The 21,660-nt window shown below is 42.4% G+C and overlaps 1 protein-coding gene across 2 annotated transcripts; it reads right to left on the bottom strand.

The window, feature by feature from the left end:
* Positions 1–4,095: 4,095 nt before the first annotated feature.
* APC7 (tetratricopeptide repeat (TPR)-containing protein) lies at positions 4,096–11,013 on the bottom strand. Of its 2 annotated transcripts, XM_048712753.2 has the most exons (18): positions 10,670–10,997; positions 10,309–10,377; positions 10,109–10,159; positions 9,824–9,961; positions 9,659–9,721; positions 9,346–9,461; positions 8,828–8,912; positions 8,205–8,264; positions 7,500–7,545; positions 7,143–7,216; positions 6,832–6,882; positions 6,558–6,758; positions 6,430–6,474; positions 6,101–6,194; positions 5,883–6,028; positions 5,550–5,779; positions 4,646–4,706; positions 4,096–4,539 (listed from the first exon to the last, which is right to left on the bottom strand). In XM_048712753.2, exons 1-18 carry the CDS (start codon positions 10,736–10,738, stop codon positions 4,453–4,455), a joined length of 1,686 nt encoding a protein of 561 aa, XP_048568710.1. In that variant the 5' UTR covers positions 10,739–10,997; the 3' UTR covers positions 4,096–4,452. The 2 variants fall into 2 exon arrangements, with proteins under 2 accessions (XP_048568710.1, XP_087370569.1); XM_087514443.1 differs by lacking the exons at positions 4,096–4,539; positions 4,646–4,706 and adding an exon at positions 4,717–4,863 and having other exon boundaries at positions 10,670–11,013.
* Between the last annotated feature and the right edge of the window lie 10,647 nt (positions 11,014–21,660).

Below are 21,660 nucleotides of genomic sequence, written 5' to 3'. Positions count from 1 at the left end.
GGGGCCATCGAGCCTTATGGTGATGGCATAGTGGAACTCTTAATGAAAGCACCAATGTCGGTGCCAAACCGGCGCATCTTGGGTAGGGGGTCCCGAACTGTGCGTCTAAGGCGGATGGTAACAGGAGGCAGGGGACACGATGTTTACCCAGGTTCGGGCCCTCTTGATGGAGGTAATACCCTACGTCCTGCTTGATTGATATTGATGATATGAGTATTACAAGAGTTGATCTACCACGAGATCGTAGAGGCTAAACCCTAGAAGCTAGCCTATGGTATGATTGTCTGTTGTCCTACGGACTAAACCCTCCGATTTATATAGACATCGGAGGGGGTTAGGGTTACACAGAGTCGGTTACAAAGGAGGAGATCTACATATCCGTATTGCCAAGCTTGCCTTCCACGCCAAGGAAAGTCCCATCCGGACACAGGACGGAGTCTTCAATCTTGTATCTTCATAGTCCAACAGTCCGGCAAAATATAGTCCGGCTGTCCGGAGACCCCCTAATCTAGGACTCCCTCAGTGTCATACCTAGTGCATCGGGTCCAATGAAAATCTTTTATGACAACACTGGTGCAATTGCCTTGGCAAAGGAATCCAGATTTCACAAGAGAACCAAGCACATCAAGAGACGCTTCAATTCCATCCACGATCAAGTCAAGGAGGGAGACATAGAGATTTGCAAGATACATACAGATCTGAATGTTGCAGACCCATTGACTAAGCCTCTCTCATGAGCAAAACATGACCAGCACCAAGACTCCATGGGTGTTAGAATCATTACAATGTAATCTAGATTATTGACTCTAGTGCAAGTGGGAGAGTGAAGGAAATATGCCCTAGAGGCAATAATAAAGTTGTTATTTATATTTCCTTATATCATGATAAATGTTTATTATTCATGCTAGAATTGTATTAACCGGAAACTTAGTACATGTGTGAATACATAGACAAACAGAATGTCACTAGTATGCATCTACTTAAGTAGCTCGTTGAATCAATGATGGTTATGTTTCCTAACCATAGACATGAGTTGTCATTTGATTAACGAGATCACATCATTAGAGAATGATGTGATTGACTTGACCCATCCGTTAGCTTAGCACGATGATCGTTTAGTTTGTTGCTATTGCTTTCTCCATAACTTATACATGTTCCTATGACTATGAGATCATGCAACTCCCGAATACCGAAGGAACACTTAGTGTGCTATCAAACGTCACAACGTAACTGGGTGACTATAAAGATGCTCTACAGGTGTCTCCGATGGTGTTTGTTGTGTTGGCATAGATCGAGATTAGGATTTGTCACTCTGACTATTGGAGAGGTATCTCTGGGCCCTCTCGGTGATGCATTTCATTATAAGCCTTGCAAGCAATGTGACTAATGAGTTAGTTACGGGATGATGCATTAAGGAACGAGTAAAGAGACTTGCCGGTAACGATATTGAACTAGGTATTGAGATACCGACGATCGAATCTCGAGCAAGTAACATACCGATGACAAAGGGAACAACGTATATCGTTATGTGGTTTGACCGATAAAGATCTTCGTAGAATATGTGGGAGCCAATATGAACATCCAGGTTCCGCTATTGGTTATTGACCGGAGACGTGTCTCGGTCATGTCTACATAGTTCTCGAACCCATAGGGTCCGCACGCTTAACGTTCGGTGACGATCGGTATTATGAGTTTATGTGTTTTGATGTACCGAAGGTAGTTCGGAGTCCCGGATGTGATCACGGACATGATGAGGAGTCTTGAAATGGTCGAGACATAAATATTGATATATTAGATGACTATATTCGGACACGGATGAGTTCCGGGGGTCACCGGATAATTATCGGAGTGCGGGGGGGTTATCGGAACCCCCGGGGGACCTAATGGGCCAACATGAGCCTTGTGAGAGAGAGAGAGGGGGGATGGGGACTTAGGGCTGCCCCCCCCCTTGAGGAGTCCGAATTGGACAAGGAGGGGGCGGCGCCCCCTCTTTCCCTCCCTCTCTCCCTCTCCTTCCTTCCCCCTTCCTCCTCCTAGTTGGACTAGGAAAGGGGGAGTCGACTCCCACTAGGAGGAGGACTCCCCTCCTTGGCGCGCCCCCAAGGGCCGGCCGGCCTCCCCCCTTGCTCCTTTATATACGGGGGCAGGGGCACCCTAGGACACACAAGTTGATCATTGATCTCTTAGCCGTGTGCGGTGCCCCCCTCCACCATAATCCACCTCGATCATATCGTCGTAGTGCTTAGGCGAAGCCCTGCGCCGGTAGCTTCATCATCACCGTCATCACGCCATCGTGCTGACGAAGCTCTCCCTCGTCACTCAGCTGGATCGAGAGTTTTGGGACGTCACCGAGCCGAACATGTGCAGATCGCGGAGGTGCCATACTTTCGGTACTAGGATCGGTCGGATCGTGAAGACGTACGACTACATCAACCGCGTTGTCATAACGCTTCCGCTTACAGTCTACGAGGGTACGTGGACAACACTCTTCCCCTCTCGTTGCTATGCATCACCATGATAGATCTTGCATGTGCGTAGGAAATTTTTTGAAATTACTGCGTTCCCCAACAGCTTCGCATCTTGGGTAGTGGTTGTTCGAAACAATTGTTTTTTAAGAGGTTGCACTTGGAGTCGAGGTGGTGCTTCAATAGCATCCGCCCAAAGATTTGGACTTTGATTGGCAACTTGCAACTTCAAATCAAGTGAGCGCGTGTGTCATCATCTTGCTCCTGCGTAAGCAACGAGTAGGCATGTCTGAGGAGAAAGGAGCACCATGAACAAGGAACCTTTCGCCGTTGGCATCATTTGGGAAAAATCCTGCAACAAAGACAATACAACCCCAAGCCCGGCCGATGCAACATTGGTAAGTCCGAAGGTTAGATAGCAATCTCTCATGCATGACCTGAGAGACTAGGATGGTGGGTTTAGTAGAGTGGGCAAAGAGGGCATTGGTGAGCGGTTTCCTAGCAATCCAAGTATATCAATCTAGAATAGGATAGTTAGACCATTGTTTGTGAGCACAAAAAAGATTTGTTGCATGGGGTAGTTGTGTGTATACAGTTTTCCAGAGAAAGGAAGAGTTGGCATGTTTGTCAGCAATGGAGTAGGAGTAGCGGCGATGATACCAGTTGATCCAAGGGAGGTCGGGGTACTGAAGAGATATGAAAGCAACCTTCACTTGGTATGCCTAGACCATCATATCATATATCCTATATATACCTAAGTAGGTGATCCCCACTAACATATTTATTTCAACATGCAACCACGCATGCAAAAAATACACAAAACTTTTAATTATATTGCGCTAATTTATTCAACAAATATTTATAATTTACAAAGATCATATGTATTTTTAGTGTTAGTTCTTATTATAATATTAACCCAAACATTCATGTTCATATAATCAAATTTCACTTAAATACAGTGCAAGCAATTCCCGTGGCAATCCGCAGGGAATCATCTAGTGTTTTTGGTTTGCACACAGTTCTCCATGCAATAAGACACTGCCCACATGCAAGTCTCCTCAGCGTCCAAAAGAAAGATCTTCAAATCACATCTAGTTCCCTTAAAAAAACTGGGATGAAAAAACCGACGTGACATAGGTGTTGAGGGAGTCAAGAATGGAGGAGCAGGGTTAGCCTAGCACAACGGGAGAGTAGGCTTACCGGCCAACCAGTGAGATATTTGAAGAGCGCAAGTTTTGCATAATAGATTGGGAGGTTCTCAAGCGATCAACTCAGAAGCCTTTTCGAAATCCAACTTGAAGACCATGGCGTGAGCTTTCCTTGAGTGACAGGAACTGAGAAGAACAGCAGCGTAGCTTAAGCTTTTCGCAATAGACTTTCTGTTGATGAAGCTTTGGATTAGGTGGTTTAGCTTGTCCGTTCAAATTTTTTGCAATAGCCTTGCAGGAACAGTTCTGAAGCGAGATTGTTGTAAAGTCATTTGCGGATATAGCGTCCGAGTCTTTGGGAAGCAGGATAATAAGGGTTCAACGTTCGACATCTAAGTTCTGGTTCTGGAAGGCATGGAAGAAAGGTGGGACGACATGTTTAATCGAGCTGTAAAATCCATGTCCAAAGCTATGAAACAGTGTCGGAGTAAGATACCTGTTAGTGAAAAACGCTAATTTGAAACAGAACAACTCTAAGTGATCATTCAAATGATTTACTTTTTGGAACCCAGTGTTAACAAAGCACTCACGGGGTTTCCTTCCGTAACAACAGGCCACCTCCTATCCTACACAGTTACATGAGAGTAACCCCGTGGGCAGTGGCACAACATTCCCACTCGTGCAATCAAACCATCGGCACAAAGTAGTTACGCTAGCCACCTTAGCAAGTACCACCAACCCCCACCCCGCACAGCAAGCCCCCTTCGGTCAGTGACAGCTTCGGCATTCATGGTACCTCCAGTATACTGATATGTGACGCCATTTTGAGTCCACAGTTCCTAAAGCAGCTCGGCGTCATCCTGGTCACCATCGACGTCATCAGCTTCGTTCTCGTCCTCGTCTTCAGGCGCATCCGGGTCTACTCCCTGCACAGGGGAATCGGAGCAGTCAACGTTTCTTATCTTACCGTGGAGCAAGTCTAAGAGGGAAACCCAAACATGACAGGAGCCACTGAATGTTAGGAGATCACACCTTCATTTGCTTCTCCAAGCGCTCCAATCCTTTCTTGGCTGCTTCATTGTGCGGGTTTATCCTGCAAAAGGGAGTTGTTTTTTCCATGAACTAGTACACAAGGCTACAAAAGGTAAAACAATAGACATGTCGAGAAGTGTTAACAGAGGTTTTCGGAACAAATATAGGCCGGTTGCCTCCCAAAATTCAGTAGACACCTGATAGAGCTTCACTGCAACCTACAAGGAGTGACGTTTCTATCTCTAGATCGGTTAAGATGCACTAGCAAACAGCTAATGGGAACTCAAAGTGATAACTAACATATGTGTGTTTGTAAAGTAGTACTCCCTCCGTTCCGAATTACTTGTCGCGGGTATAGACGTATCTAGATGTATTTTAGTTCTAGATTCGTCCATTTCTGTGACGAGTAATTTGGAACGGAGGGAGTAGTAACAGCTAGAGAGTAAGAGACCATGTTGGTAGCTTTTCAGTAGCTGACTTGCTGGATCAGCCTTCAATGGCAAGATGGATGGAAATTGACGGAGTTGTTAATCATGACAATTCGTCTACAGAAACAATCTATACGAGATAAGTCCCAGCCTTAACTACAGTGAGCATCAAATATTCTAGGACAGAAGAAGAATATTCCAAAAGACATATTTCAGACATACTAATCTCTCAGTTTACCTACATTTAATAAGCAAGTTCAATCATTTACAACCTTCCAGGTACTAATTGGCCTTGTTCGAGGGAGCAATTGACCCATTGGTGAGGGGGAAAGACAATAAACTCTGGGAAGAGAAATGCCCAGGACTGTAAATGGATAGGATTGAGAGGGTGGGGATATACATGAATCAGCATGAAGCCTTCCTACAACTTAGGGTTGCTATTTCATAGTTTCAGCTCCAAGAGGAAGTGAACCTACCTTAGTGCAGATTGATAGTGGGAGAGTGCATCAGAAAGCAGACTTGTTGCTGCAAATACTTGAGCCAACTTGATATGTAGAGAATCATCGGCCCATTGTCTTAGATATCTTTCAAGTAACAAAACTGCCTCCTTATTCCGTCCTTCAGCAACATGCAAATCAGCCAATGCCAATGCTGCTCCGAGAAATCCTGGTTCGAGACGAATAGCAGATTCATAGAACTTTCTTGCCTGGAAAATAAATGAACAACATGGATTGGTTGCCAAAAGGCACGATCACAAGGAAAAAGTATACAGAATGAAATCATAAGAAAAAAAAACTGTTTGGCTTTACCTTCTCTCTCCCACTGGAACTGATAGCATGCACATCACCAACTAGCTTGAGAGCTTTTGCAGACTGATGCATAACCTTCATTGCTTCACGTGCAGTGAATAATGCATCTTTGCATTTGGAAAGTGCTAGATAAGCACGCACCAAACCTGAGAATAATATCCATATTAAGCTGCCTGTAGGTTTTGGATAAGTAACCAGAAGTATCTATGTGTAACAACCTTGATAAGAGCGAAGATCAGCCCTTAGTTCTTGAGCTCCCCTGAAGTCTGTTACTGCCAAATCTGGTCGATTCAATGAAAGATGCAGATTGCCCTTAAAGAACATAAGCAAACAGTAAGCCCACCACCTGGATAACAAAAAACAAAGATAGGATCCTAGCCATATACGAATTATGAAGTATAAGCCAACAATCACAACAGGTTTGTTATAAACCCGCCAAGCATGCTTGTATACTTCATTGCAACATTTCCAGAATATGACAATGCAGGCGGACACTGGTACCAAAACATATTTATGTTGTATGGTCAATAACGTTCTGTTTTCTTACCTTCATAATATAGCCGGTTATATGCCTATCATCAACTCGAAGGCTCTGCAAAATGTAAAACAATGTAAGGAACATTACATGGAAGGTTCGCTTCCACAAAACATATCTTATCTACAAAATGTGCATACCTTTTCAGCATATGTCAAAGCTTTTCTTTCATCTTTTCTTTCCCAAAATGCTGCAAGAGCAATACATGTTTCTGGTCTTGCAGGATCAATATGCAGCATATCATGTACCAGTTTGTTTAGCTTAGTGTAGTCCGATTTTAATTTTAGGAGGATTGCATACTCATCCATATATGCCATGATGTTTGGATCAATTAACCGAGCCTGCAAAGCACCAACCGTTTTAGAGATGTATATTTCCTTATAAGGAACTCGAAGGCTATACTTGTTCCTTTACCTTCTCAAAATTCATGATTGCTTCTTCATTCTTGCCTATGATAGTTTCAACCTAGAAATAAGAAGCAGAAAAATCAGGATAGACAATGAATAAAGATAATTAAATTCACACGAAAAAACAAAATGTGATGATGAACTATGACTTCCAGAAATTCTTTACATAACTGAGGAACATAGGAGCATCAAACTTACAAAAATCAAGACATGCATAACAAAGAGGCATTACATGAGAGAGAATAACTTGATGGTTCTACTTCAATATACAACATATACAGAAGCGCAGCAATGGGAAACTTGAAGAAAGAGATAAACCTTCGCAATTTCCAGCAAGATGTGCACATTATTGGGAAATCGTTGCATTAGTTCCAGGTATATATCCAGGCCACCTAGAAAAGGTAAAAAAACAGTAAGCTTATTTATTATGATGAAGAACCTGAAGTTTTGAAAGCTGCAAATTATGCCCAACAGATTACTGAAACTGAAGTTTTGAAAGGTTGACACAGGATGGAGCTACATGGTGATATGTTATTAACAACGAATCATTTAACCAGTACTCAATATCCTTTGCAGCCATACGAAATAATTCCTTGATCAGTTCAATAAAAATCAACTAAGCACATCTTATGCTAGAATCATCAAACGAAATCTGGAAAAAGTTCATCGCAATACCTTTATAATCATGTGAAGCAATGCAACACTGGGCCTCTACATACCGCTATTAAGAAAACAATAATTGAAGTAAATTAATTATTTGAGCCAACCCATAACAAGAACAAGATGTATGATCAAATATTTGCTGAAAGAGAAACACAGTTTCTGAGGAACCAGTAACAATCACTGCAATAAGAAATACACTTTAGCTGCGGAAAGAATAATGTGGATCATTTGGTAAATTGTAAAAATTCCACCTAATCAGTTTGCATTAATGGTATCCTTACATTTCCCATTTAATCACACCTAATCAGTTTGCATTAATGATAGTAAAGAAAGTAACAGAAGTGCAGGTGTACATTGTTGTGGCAGTTGTGGAAAATTCTTCAGAGTCGAAAGAAGGCCAAAGGTGTGTTCCAATTTAGTAAAGTTTAGCATGTAGACTGTGTAGTGCTGCTTTGGCTTTCAATCATCAATGTGCCAAGGAGATCTAACATAGGATAGCAATCACCTATTTTGTAACTTAGGGTATACAAGATTAAACGATGTATGCCATGCAAGCTTATCTGCTGTCAACATAAATTCATTTCAATATATTACTTTCATTACTATTGGTGGCAATGTGACATGCCTCAAATGGTAATGTTTCAAATATGTATGAAATCCCATGGAAACATCAGCAGCCTGCCTATATGCAACAGGAGTGCAGCACATTTCACTTACATTCCACCAACGTTGTGCATCCAAAAAATCACCTGGTGGCTTGCCTCCTCTATTTGGTGCCTACAGACGAATATAATAATCATTCCAGATTTCTAAATTTCAGCAAATAATGATTCGAAAATAAATTTTACACTGGGCAATTGGATGTTCCTTATTTCTGCATAGTTTGTATATGCAGTGCTCACAGCTCAAAGATTTATACACATCAACTGTTAATAACTTATATGTACAGAAGATATATGCACCAAAAGGGGGTAAATTTTGGTGCAATGATGGTTCTGTAACTATGTTCAACTATGCGAAGGTAAATAGTGGAAGTATACGCAATTCAGAGATATCCTTGAGCAACCCATAAATAGAATACAACTTACTGCATACTCCACACGTAAAACAGAAGATGTGGGAAATTTATCAAGGTGGTACTGTTTAGATCAACACATTGAACAATAAAACATGATTAGAGAAGAAGACTTCGTATTTAGGAAATTTGACAATCAATCAGCAATTCAGCATACAGAAAACTAGCATAACGGATATTTATCTGTTCTCACTAAAATTAAACTATTCATCTAGAGAGACCATGCTTCCTTTTGAGATCTTAAGCAAAAGAAATGGACACTTACTTGTGCAAATAGTAAAGAGAACTCCTTTGAAGAAAGCCCCATTTCAGCCAAAGCTGCAATAGCCTCAAATACATAAGGGCATTGCCTAGAAGAAAAGCATAAAGATGTCGAAAACAACTTGTCAAATTACATCATGAAGGAGTAACCATATGAGGCAATGCGATAGAACAGGAAATGTCACTATCAATTTATGCCTATTACCTACTCCCTCTGATTCATAATATAATTACTTTAGGACAATGACACAGTCATCAAAGTAACACTTTGACCATAAATGATTAAAAAATATGTCGTTACAACAGATGTAATTCAGTAATTACATGTTATACAAATATCATGAGAAATCTAGTAATATCAATACTATATTGAACATTTTGGTAATATTTTGTATAATGATGGTCAAGCCAAAAAAATATTTAACTGACAGAACCTCTAAAGCAGCTTATATTATGCATCAGAGGGACTATTAAGTTGCAGAATTCAGGATCGTAGAAAACAAATCATTTGGTATGTTGTACCTCAAACACTCTTTATAACATATGGCAGCCGCACGATTATTTCTGGATATTCGATAAAGCTTGCCTAACATCAGATTCATTTTTAGATTTCTCATTTTAGAAGGAATCCCTTCCATCTGCAGAAAACATGTAGATCAAACTCTGCATCATTTGCCATTGCCAAAAGAACAAACCACATCTAGATCCAGACCATCCTACTTATATTTAAAGGTTTCGTATTTCAAATATCGACCAACACTTACATGAGCATAAAAAATGTTTGCTAAATTTAGCAAACATTAACACAGACTCACAAAGAAAGAAAAGCCCGAACCTCTTGGAGTGCTTCACGATACTCATGTAAAGCAGAATGGCAAATAGCTATTTTAGACTTCACCTACAACAGTAGAGCAAAATTGCACTGAGTTATTTGCTAGGGTTGTATAGAATAAAATACCAATCCAAGAAACACCAGAATGGTCTACTGAGCTGTTCACACCTCATTTTCATTGAATGGCATAACATTTGAAGAATTTGGAGAAGGTGACCGGCCGGTAGTGGAAACTGAGATTCTGGCAGTACTTGTTGCTTGTCTGGGGATACTTTTGCTACATTGCATAGCTTGCTTGTAGGCATTCTATAATGATCAAAAAGCGGAAAATAAGAAACTTAAATTTCAACAGTAAGCAGCAAACTGTCACATGTATGCTCAGCTTTCCGACACAATAAAGCTCCTCATAGCATTCTAAATTTCTAATAAACCATGGTTTCTCGGCAATATTACCAGTGCCCTCCGAAATTCTTTCTCCCCATACAACGCATCACCGTGCAGGACCTGCAGTACAGCACGCAACATTTCAGGCACGAGATGTGAAAAATGCGCTATCTAGGCAATAGAAATGGGCATTCGGCAGCGCAACATTGTGTAAGAGTAGGACCGAGCTAGCATCAGCTTCCCCTACCGAGCTAAACAGGGCAACTTACCAAGCTTTCCGCCTTCATGGATATGCTGGCCTCATTACTTGCACCACCAGAAGACACAAGAAAGCATCCCTGCAAGTCATGAAGAATTATTATTACCACCTGAAAAACCTCTGTTCAGAAGGAAAATCTAACGAGAAACAGTGTTATGGCCCCCTTTTTGCTTTCGCAACTCGGCTAAGGCCCCCTTTTGGAACGCGGCATTCTTCTTCAATTCCTAGACCGCCAAGCCACCTCGCTCCCTAGGTCAACTACCTAGCCACCAACGAGCAGCCCGCGCACGCGCGCCACATGCAGCGGAGCAGTTGATCCGGGGCAAAACCCTAGAGATTCGGAATGGGGGGAAGGCGCAGGGGTTACGTACGAGGGTCTGGGCGGAGTCGAAGATGCCGGCGTCGAGGAGGGCCGCCATCGAGTCCCGCGCCGCCTCCATCTCCGGCAGGCTGTCCGATCCGGCGCGGCGCGCTGTCCGCGAGGGTTTGCCGAGGAAATTTTGAATTGGGATTTCGCTGCTCGGTTTGATTGGAGAAGCGTCACTGCCTTTCCTCACTGCTCAGTACACCGAAGAAACGAGAGTAGAAGAAGGAGGTTCGGAATGGGCACTACCCGGGCTTGTGCGGCCCAGTTGGGCCCGCTTCGAAATTTCAGGCGAGTGGCGGGCAATATTTTCCGTTTGGAGAAAATCTAACGCGAGTCGTTTCGCTCGAATAGTACCAGACCGCTAACCGAGCACCGACATCACCGGCATATATACGTGCCGCTCGTCGTATGCGTCGGCCGGGCGTGGTGGTGCGCGCCTGTGACTCCAGCTTTGGAGGGCTAGAGTTGGCATCTGTGGTTTGGGGCTGTCGGGGGGGCGCGCACACGCACGATCCATCAGGAAATTATCGCGTTCTCTGATTTCAGAGACCGATCTTTCCCTTCTCTTATCTCCTCTAGAGAGAGCTAGAGCTTAATAATATGTCGGCTGCGGGGAACACTCCCAGCCGTAACCCGCCTCTTACAAGATGATCTTGGACGGTTCTCCTTTAAAGGAGCCCCCGCCACGTGTGATTGGCCCTAGCTCTCCTAACCTCATATGCCAACTCTTTTCCCTTTTTACCGTTGAATTATATAGGTGGGTCATTTTCTTTTTGCAAAAATGATCCATATCTATTACTTTCTCCGTTTCATAATATAGTGCGTGTAAATATTTTAAGAAGTAAAACTTTACTAACTTTGACCAAGTTTTATGTAAAAAAAATATACATCTAGAATACCAAATACTTTCATTAGATACATCACAAGATATATTTTTATATTTTACTAGCAAAAAGGCCCGTGCGTTGCTACGGGTTGAACATTGGCCATGTCGACCGCTCATACATGTAAACATGGCAACCTAGAGGCTTCACCTATACATCTAACAATATTCAGATTGTGCAAAGTGCAATTAACATAGAATTTTTCATCAATTATGGGAAATCCAACTTCCAGTTCAAACCCATTTAATTAAATTCAAATAAGTTTGACATTAAACCTTTCAATTATGCTCATTTCTATTTTTTCTGGATCAAGCACATTTTTGTGACTCTGGAATAAATAGCCCCTTGCCAAAAACCCATTCCTAACCTTTTTCTCCTTTTTGCTCTCTCTGATTATATTTAATAAATAGAAAGAAAAGAGAATAAGAGAAGACGAGAGTAGCCCGCCAGGCCGGCCCAACCGCAGCCCACCCCGATTCCCACTCATCTCTCTTCCTCTCGATTCCCTCGGCGCCGCCACCCACACGCGCACGCATCGCGTCAGGAGAAGAGCTCCTCGCACACCGACCACCTGGCCTGGAGCTCGCCCCCGGATGCGCCACCGCCGCCTTCCGCGGTGAGGAGCGGAGATCCCTCGCGTCGCCCTGCTGCTCTCCTCCTTCCCTTTTGCCTGCCTGCTCTTGCCTTCACCGCCACCTTCAACCGCTCCTCGGTGTAGTCCATGCACGTCTCACCTTTACTAACCCTCTATATTTTTATTTAATCCCTATGCCAATGAATTCTCGTCTGTATCCCTCTTGTGTAGGCTGCTTGTTGATATTTCAGGGGACTTGCCAGCACTTATGAATCGGTGAAAATTGATATAAGAAAGCAAGGTGGGACTATTTAACAAAAAAAATGCATGCATGTTATTATGAAATAAATTATGTAATGTGGCTTCCGGTCCATAAAAGATGACCCAACAGTTCATTGATTCGATGCAAAGAAAGCCTTGTAGCGCGGTACGTGTGAGGGAAAATACTGTTGGCCGCTCATTGGGGCAAACTGCCGGCGCTTCGCACAGGAGCTAGCGACCAAGCAATGCTTTGGGCCGGCCCATTTACGTAGATAGCTCATGAACTGCACCACTCCGGTTTTGTGAACCCTCTAGAAGGTTCCATGAACCGGTTTTTTTCTCTTATTGGTTTTCCACTTTTCTGTTTCTTTTTTTTTCTTTTTTTTCGTTTCTGTTTCAGGTTTTCGTTTTTTGTTCCCTTTTTTTTTCAAGTTTATTTTTCTTTTACAGAACATGTTCGTGGTTTTACAAAATGTTTAGGATTTTTTTAATTTTTTTTCTTCTCTTCTCTTTTTAAAAAAATTTGAAAATTTTAAATTTTGTTCATGTTTCCAAAAAATGTTCTCAAAATTAAAAAATTGTTCTTGTTACACAAAACAGTTCAAAATTTTCGAAATTCATAAAATCTACCGGATTTCAATTTTTTGTTCACATATTCAAAAAATATTTGCACTTCCAAGTTTGTTCGTGGTTTTTCAGAATTGTTCTCCCTTTCAAAATATGTTCTCAAGATTCAAAAAATGTTTGTGCTTTAAAAATTGCTAACGCTTCCAAATTTGTTCAGGATTTTTCAAAATTGTTCTTCATTTCAAAATTTGTTCTCAAGATTCAAAAAATGTCCGTGCTACAAAAAATAGTCCGTGCTTCCAAATTTGTTCTCAAGATTCAAAAATTGTTTGTGCTTTAAAAATTGCTCACAAATTCTAAAAATGTTCATGTTTTTGAAAAATGTTTGGGAAATTCAAATTTTGTTCATTTTCATAAAAATTGTTCACGTATTCAAAAAATGTTCAGGTTTCAAAATTTGTTCACAAATTCAAAAAATTGTCCGCATGTTTAGTTTTTTCCACTAATTCAAAAAATTGTTCCTGTTTCCGAATTTTGTTCACATATTTCAAAAAATACTGCAGTTTTGGAAGTTTGTTCACATTGTTTTTACAAAAATCATGTTTTTGAAATCCATTTGCCAAATTCAAAATTAGCTCAATTTTTGTAAAAATAGTTTAATTTTGAAAAATGCTCAGTTCTCCAATTTTGTTATTGTTGTCAAAATATGTTTTGCGTTTATGAAAAGTAGTTCATAATTTATATATATTCATGTATTCAATTTTTTGTTCCTGTTTGTTTTTAAAAAATTTGTGTCCCCTAATAATGTTTGTGTTTCGAAAAGAGTTTCTTTTTTAAAAATTATGCTTCAAATTTTAAAACAAGTTTTAATGTGCCGCGGATTATAGTTCATATACTCTGGGCTGGCATTGTACATACTAAACCTCAGTTACTACAGTGGTTACGTGCTCGCTTCTCTGGCGGGAGGACTTGAGTAGGATATCTTTCCCGCAAGTTTTATTTTTTGAAATTTGGCGGAGTGGTTTTTATTTTTCGCCGCCGCTGGCAGTTTCTTTAAGTTTCAGAGTAACACGCCTGACATGGAGGCTAGCGCGTCGCGCGTATATGTAGCAGGTCGCGGGTTCGATTCCCATTGGTAGCGCCATCTTTTTGTGCGAATTTTACATTCCGCGCGAAACAGCAAATGGGCCGGCCCAGTAGCACGCCTCTTGTGCGTCGCGAAACAGCAAATGGGCCAGTCCAGCGAATGAGCTCTCACGTGTGAGAGGCCAGTTAGATATGCTTTGTCCTTAGACTTTTGTCGTCGTGTATGGCTAGGACAACTAGGAGATCTTGATTTTCTTCATGTAAACATTATGGGCGATGAATAAAGCATGCGAGATTGTCTAAAAAAACGTGTGAGAGGCCAGCTTGTGTACGAAATTAGCGTTCGCTTTCTCGATGCCGAACAATCTGAATGAAATTGACGCTTTTATACCACCTCGTTTATATTACGATAAATTGTAAAAGCGTATTATGATGTAAGAAGAAAGCGTATTGTAACGGTGAACCTGACAAAGTCAATCCGTACTTTATTATTAGGGAGAGATTATATACATTTTGGTGTTGTAGATATAAATTTCATCAGAAGTAAAAAAGCACCTCAAACATACTAAAAGATTAAATCAAGATTCTGAGACCACCAAACGATCACTGCTGTCATCAGAACGAGCCGTCGACGCCCCACTCTCGACGCTCCCATATCCGAGCCAGCTTGACTTTGTTGATGGCAGTTGGTAAGTCTTCATGCACGTGCCCTTAAGGACCAACGTAAATACACACAAAATAAGTCCAATTTGCTACATGTATCCGTCTTTTTTTTACGAGTCCAATTTGCTACATGTACCCATCTCCTTTTTTTGCATCGGATGTATTCGTCTTTTTGTGTGCACCACATATGAAGGTTTGATGAAACTTCGGATGGAGATACTACTATTCATGTGTTTGCACATTTGTTTTAGATATTTTTTTCTTTGATGTGGAAATAAATTTCAGAATTTTCGGCAATGCGCTTTCAGTGGGAGGAGACTTTTCCGTACACGACGAGGCGCCTACGATGGCTTCATAAATCTCAAGATGATATGCCGGCTTTGTCTCTCGAAGGTGCTCATAAGGATAGGATGTGTGTGCGTTTATAAGGATAAATGTATGTGCGTGTATATAAACGCTTGTGGTTGTGTTGATGCTAAAAAAATGTCTTTTCTAGTTGATCTTGGATGTCGACTGATCCAAGGGTTGAGGCAACCGATCCCTGGCATCTGTCAGATGGCGCGTAACAACTATCCAAGCTTCTTTCGTGGGTAAACAAAAAAGCAGCATTAGAAAGGCGTCGAGGCTTAGTGTTTGTCATAGTATTTCTCCGTTCAAGTGGACCAAATGTTAATTATTTTTTTATTAACCGTGAAGCGTGGGAACCCAGTCTTGTGAAATCCCCTTTCCTTTCCTCCATTCCAACTAGCAAAAGAAAAGGTTTCCTACTTGTGACGTCCCTAATTCAATCGTACACTAATCATATACGCAAAACGTGTACGATCAAGATCAGTGACTCGAGGGAAGATATCACAACACAACTCTACAAATAAAAATAAGTCATACAAACATCATATTACAAGCCAGGAGCCTCGAGGGCTCGAATACAAGAGTTCGATCATAGACGAGTCAGCGGAAGCAACAATATCTGAATACAGACATAAGTTAAACAAGTTGTCATAAGATGGCTAGCACAAATTAGGATACAGATCGAAAGAGGCGCAGACCTCCTACCTGGGATCCTCCTAAACTACTCCTGGTCGTCTTCAGCGGCCTGCACGTAGTAGTAGGCGCCTCCAGAGTAGTACGAGTCGTCATCGACGGTGGCGTCTAGCTCCTGGACTCCAACGTCTGGTTGCAACAATCGGGTATAGAAAAGGGGCAACCGTTCGTACTCATACAAAGTACTCGCAAGCAAGGAGCTACACATATGTATTGGTATCAATGAAAAGGGTAGTACTCCCTCTTTTCCGGTTTATAGGGTTTATCTTAAAATTTTAGTTTTTTCATTTTATAAGGCTCAATTTGGTTGTTCCCCATCACATGTTCAGATTTCAAGGTGCATTAAATCATTGCATGCAAGTATTAAGAGAAAACTGACCGATGCATGTACTTTATGCATGCATGCATTGCAATTAATGCATTGATAAACATAGTTTTTTTGAGGAAAACAAGAGCATTAATTGAGTGCTTTTGCAAACTACAAAAACTATTCCACCACTCACCATCTACCTTGGTTGGTGAGATTTTTAAATTGAGCCCTATAAACCGGAAAGGAGGGAGTATATGTGGACTGAACTGCAGAATGCCAGAATAAGAGGGGGATAACTAGTCCTATCGAAGACTATGCTTCTAGCAGCCTTCACCTTGCAGCATGTAGAAGAGAGTAGATGGTAAGTTCACCAAGTATCATCGTATAGCATAATCCTACCCAGCGATCCTCTCCTCGTTGTCCTGTTAGAGAGCGATCACCGAGTTGTATCTGGCATTTGAAAGGGTGCATTTTATTAAGTATCCGGTTCTAGTTGTCATAAGGTCAAGGTATAACTCCAAGTCGTCCTGTTACCGAAGATCACGGCTATTCGAATAGATTAACTTCCCTGCAGGGGTGCACCACATTTCCCAACACGCTAGATCCACTTTGTCCGGACACACTTTTCTGGGTCATGCCCGGCCTCGGAAGATCAACACGTCGCAGCCCTACGTAGGCACAACAGAGAGGTCAGCACGCCGGTCTAAATCCTATGGCGCAGGGGTCTGGGCCCATCGCCCATTGCACACTTGCACGCTGCGTACGCGGCCGGCCAGCAGACCTAGCCTCCCTTATACAAGAGCGGGTGTTCCAGTCCAACCCGGCGCGCGCCGCTCAGCCGCTGACGTCAATAAGGCTTCGGCGGATACCACGACGTCGAGTGCCCATAATTGTTCCCGCGTAGTTGGTTAGTGCGTATAGGCCAGTGGCCAAACTCACATCAAATACCAATATCTCGTTAAGCGTGCTATTTTGAAATAACCGCGGATGCCGACCAGGGCCAGGTTGTGATATCCTGGCTTATTAGGGATGATAGACTACTCATATCAATAAGGAATTCCTTCTTTCCGGAAGCCAATTCGGACAGAACTCCAAAGTTAAGCGTGCTCAGCTTGGAGTAATTTCAGGATAAGTAACCGACCGGGAAGTTCCTCCCGGATGCGCATGAGTGAGGACAAAGTGCGCAGAAAAGACTAGTATTGATCTATGGGGCCAGTCTAGATCCCGCCAGGAGTAACGACCACCGGCGGGTGTGTCCGGGGCGTTACAAGTTGGTATCAGAGCCGACCCTCGCGGTTACATGGATGTTTGCGGACAGGTGCGCGATCATGTTGTTCATGGCGTTTATGACCCGTCGTGGCACACGACATGGCACATGTACCAGACTGGATGCAAAGACGTATGTGCCAAGAGGGAACATTCCTGTGGCCCGACGAGGACGTCGGTTCCTCTGAGTGGGGGTGTATGTGATAGCCTGGCTTATTAGGGATGATAGACTACTCATATCAATTAGGAATTCATTCATTTTCGGAAGCCAATTCAGACAGAACTCTAAAGTTAAGCGTGCTCAGCTTGGAGTAATTTCAGGATGGCTGACCGACCGGGAAGTTCCTCCCAAGTGCGCGCGAGTGGGGACAAAGTGCGCAAAAAAGACTAGTATTGATCTGTGGGGTCAGTCTAGATCCCGTCAGGAGTAACGACCACCGGCGGGTGTGTTCGAGGCGTTACACAGGCCCGCCTCTCTCGTAGGTGGTCTCAACCTGCCCTGTCGCTCTGTCACAAAGTAACAGTCGGGGGCCGTCGGGAACCCAGGCCCACCACTACCTGGATGGAACCACCTGCACCTTCAGCCCCACATCGGAATCACTTGCGAGCACTCTACGAGCCGACCCGACTTTAGTCACCACATGTATCACATATTACGTATATAAGTATATACCCGTGATCACCTCCCAAGTGATCACGGCCCGATAGTATAGCATGGCAGACGGACAAGAATGTAGGGCCACTGATGAAATACTAGCATCCTATACTAAGCATTTAGGATTGCAGATAAAGGTAACAACAGTAGTAGCAAGGACAGGCTATGCAACAGAATAGGATTAACGGAAATCAGTAACATGCTACACTACTCCAATGCAAGCAATAGAGAGGAGAATAGGCGATACGTGGTGATCAAGGGGGGGCTTGCTTGGTTGCTCTGGCAAGAAGGAGGGGTCGTCAACACCGTAGTCGAACGGGGCAGCAGCCGCGACGTCAGTCTTGGTGTCTAGCAGGAGAAGAGGGGGAAGAAACAATAAATACAATGCAAACAGATGCATGATGATGCATGACATGACAAAGCGTGATGCTAGGTGTGCCCAATCGCGATAGTAGGTTACCGATGAAAGGGGGAAACATCCGGGAAAATATCCCCGGTGTTTCGCGTTTTCGGACAAATGAATTGGAGGGGGAAAGTTGCATATTCACTATGCTAGAGATGCGTGGCGGACGAACGGGCTGTGTATCCGGATTCGTCTCGTCATTCTAAGCAACTTTCATGTACAAAGTTTTTCCATCCAAACTACGGTTTATTTTATATTAATTTTAAAATATTTAAATCATTTTTAGGATTTATTTAATTATTTTAAATCAACATTATTCAGAATAGTGTTTGCTGCCGTTACCATAACGTTAGTAGTCAACAAGGGTGTTGACTAGTCAAACTGACGTGTGGGTCCCACATGTCATATACTGAAGCAGCTAAAACAAGTTAATTAATTATTATTTATTTATTTAATTCTTTTAATTAATTTAATTTAATTTGTTTTGTTTATTATTTTTTTTACCTTTTATGTTTCCTACTAGTTTTATCTTTTTGGTTTTGTAAAATATGAATCTAGTCCCAAAATTAGTAATATTAAGTATGCCACTGCCCACTGCCACAAATAATTTGGCACTCCAATTAATTAGTTTGCATATTTTTACTAATGAAAATCATTTAAAAATATGTTTTAGCTGCTGTTTTATTTATTTTTGCACACTTAAACACTTCATGAAAAGGTGATTTCTCCATCAACATGTTCTATGGATTATTTGCCAAAGTTTGAACATTCCGGTTTTCATGTTTGACAAATTTGAATTTTTGACATTAAAATAGAATTTGAATTTGGACCGGATTCGAACCAACGCGAGTTTAACAACAGTATCCGAGGTGACGTGGCATCATTATCAAAGGTTCACTGTAGCTTAATTATCCGGGCGTCACAATTCTCCTCCACTACAAGAAATCTCGTCCCGAGATTTTAAGAGGTGGAGTAAGGGGAAAGATCTGGTTACGAAATTCTAACGAATCTTGTCGGTCTTGGTTGCTCTTCTCGAAGAGGTCAATCCATTACGTTGATGTCTTTATCTCTCTGCTTCAGGTCATCATGGTGAAGTCGTCCTTTTCTTCAGGAACTCCAATGTACTTACGAATAGGTAAGGGGCAGCTCAGCTACAACAGAAAGCTTAGGAGGGAAACAATTTGGGGTTAATCCATGAATGAGCATAAGATTATCTCTCGAGTTGAACATATAGGGTGTGTTTCGTTGGAGTCATGGACCGGAATGGCATGGGTCCGACCCATTTCCAGGCCTCGTTTTTGCATTCGGTTAGACAAATGGACCGGAACCCACTCGTTCCCCCGGGCCGAATATTCGGCCCAGATGCGGAACGAGGTGAGACCTCGAAAACGGCCGGACCACGCGGAACCGCTCACCCTCGCACTCGCGGCCCTATCCCCTCGCCCTCCCGTCCCAGGTGCGCCGCCTCCCCATCCTCTCTCTCCCCCATCGAGCTGAGCGGCACCGGCCGGTTCCTCCCTTCCCCGCCGGCCGGTTCCTGCCTTCCCCACCGGCCTGTTCGTCCCTTCCCCGCCGCCTGCTAACCCCTCTCTGTCCTCTGGTGTTTTGCAGTAGAACAAAGGGAGCTCCATCTGGGTCTTGTTGCGACGTCTTGCAGCGGATTACCAGCGGGACGGCGACGGCTTCCGGCGAGCTGACAGCGGCAACAGAGGCACGGCACAACACCTGACTCTCAAGGTAAAACAATCATCACTTCCTCTTGTATATGCTACTGGTGCTCATGTGTATTCCCAGCCAAGAATATGCTTTTGATGTTCATGATAGAGAGAGATGTAGACCTTATTGTGATGATTCATGGTTGTTGGTGATTCACTTTTGTTGCTTTATGTCGTCAAAATCAGTGTCTCTTTTCCTAATTTGTACCAAAATACATGATGTGCAGTGTATCTTTGCAATATATATGTTGATGTAAGCATCATTGGTGGCCATATTTTTGATAGTATGCATCACTTGTAGATGGTCAAGAAGATGAACAAAAGAAAAAAGATGGTTAGGGGAGCTGCTGTTTTTGTTGCACTAGCTGCAATGGCAGTCATTGTTCGGGCTGTAATACGGAAAAGAAGACCACGCATTACCTATGGGCCAATGCATGAAAGAATCGAATCAGATTTGATTATCTAAACCAAAAAATATGGCAAAGTGATGTGTTGTGCAAAAACATGTTAAGGTTTGAAAGAGCTGCGTTTTTTAATTTGTGTCGCATAATGAGGGATCGCGAGTTGCTAGAAGACAATCCACATCTTAGTGTGGAGCAACAACTGGCGATGTTACCAAAGAGAGCATTCTTTTCGTGGTAGGAAGGCCTTTACAACCCAAAATGTGATGGCAGCGGTAGATTTTGATCTCCGCTTCACGTATGTATTGGCTGGTTGGGAAGGGTCAGCACACGATGCAACTGTTTTAGCCGATGCGTTAACGCGTGAGAGAGGCTTACAAGTACCACCAGGTAAGAAGTTGGCTTAGATAGAAATTGTCCATATGTTCTTTGCCTCAAGAAACCATTGTCACAATTATTTGTTTCACCTTTTTAGGGAAGTTCTACCTAGTTGATGCCGGTTATGGAGCCAAGCCCGGGTTCTTACCACCTTTTCGTGGTGTGAGGTACCATTTGAATAGTGGGGCAACAATCCAGTCCAAAATGATAAGGAACTATTCAACCTTAGGCACTCTTCACTACGGGTGACGGTAGAGAGGGCTTTTGGATCTCTCAAGAGGCGTTTCAAAATTTTAGATGATGCCAAACCATTCTTTACTTTTCCAACACAAGTTGACATTGTTATAGCTTGTTGTGTTCTTCACAATTATGCACTATCACAAGGGATTGATGAATTTATTATACCAGAAGTGACATGGACCACCCAACCAATTCGAACATCAAGGCCACAAGCAAGTGATACTAGGGTCGTGGTAGACCGTACGCTACAAATGGCAGCCCAAATGTGGGAAGATAGACAACTCATGTATGCTAATATATGAGTGTGGCACACTCCATGTATTTGCATCATTTACTATATTGGAACCATGTATTTGTGATGTTTGGGCAACTACGTTTGAATTTATTTGATGGCTGGACAGATTGTATCATTTACTCTATTTGAACCATGTACTTGTGATGTTTGGAGAACTACATTTGAATTTATTTGATGGCTGGACAGATTATATCATTTACTCTATTTGAACCATGTACTTGTGATGTTTGGAGAACTACATTTGAATGTATTTGAA

The sequence above is a fragment of the Triticum urartu genome, chromosome 1A (genome assembly GCF_056163025.1).
Source record: "Triticum urartu cultivar PI428250 chromosome 1A, HENAU_Tu73, whole genome shotgun sequence".
Lineage (NCBI taxonomy): Eukaryota > Viridiplantae > Streptophyta > Magnoliopsida > Poales > Poaceae > Triticum > Triticum urartu.
The sequence above is the reverse complement of the archived record's forward strand: the minus strand, read 5'-3'. Positions and strand labels throughout refer to the sequence as shown.

What these genes read in the sequence shown, in the direction of transcription:
- APC7 (XM_048712753.2), bottom strand. Translation starts at nt 10,738, where the DNA reads ATGGAGGCGGCGCGGGACTCGATGGCGGCCCTCCTCGACGCCGGCATC. An exon ending in TGCCATTCAATGAAAATGAG is followed by an intron (nt 9,722 to 9,823) that starts GTGTGAACAGCT and finishes CTACTGTTGTAG; the next exon opens with GTGAAGTCTAAAATAGCTAT. An exon ending in TGATCTTCGCTCTTATCAAG is followed by an intron (nt 6,029 to 6,100) that starts GTTGTTACACAT and finishes TATTATTCTCAG; the next exon opens with GTTTGGTGCGTGCTTATCTA.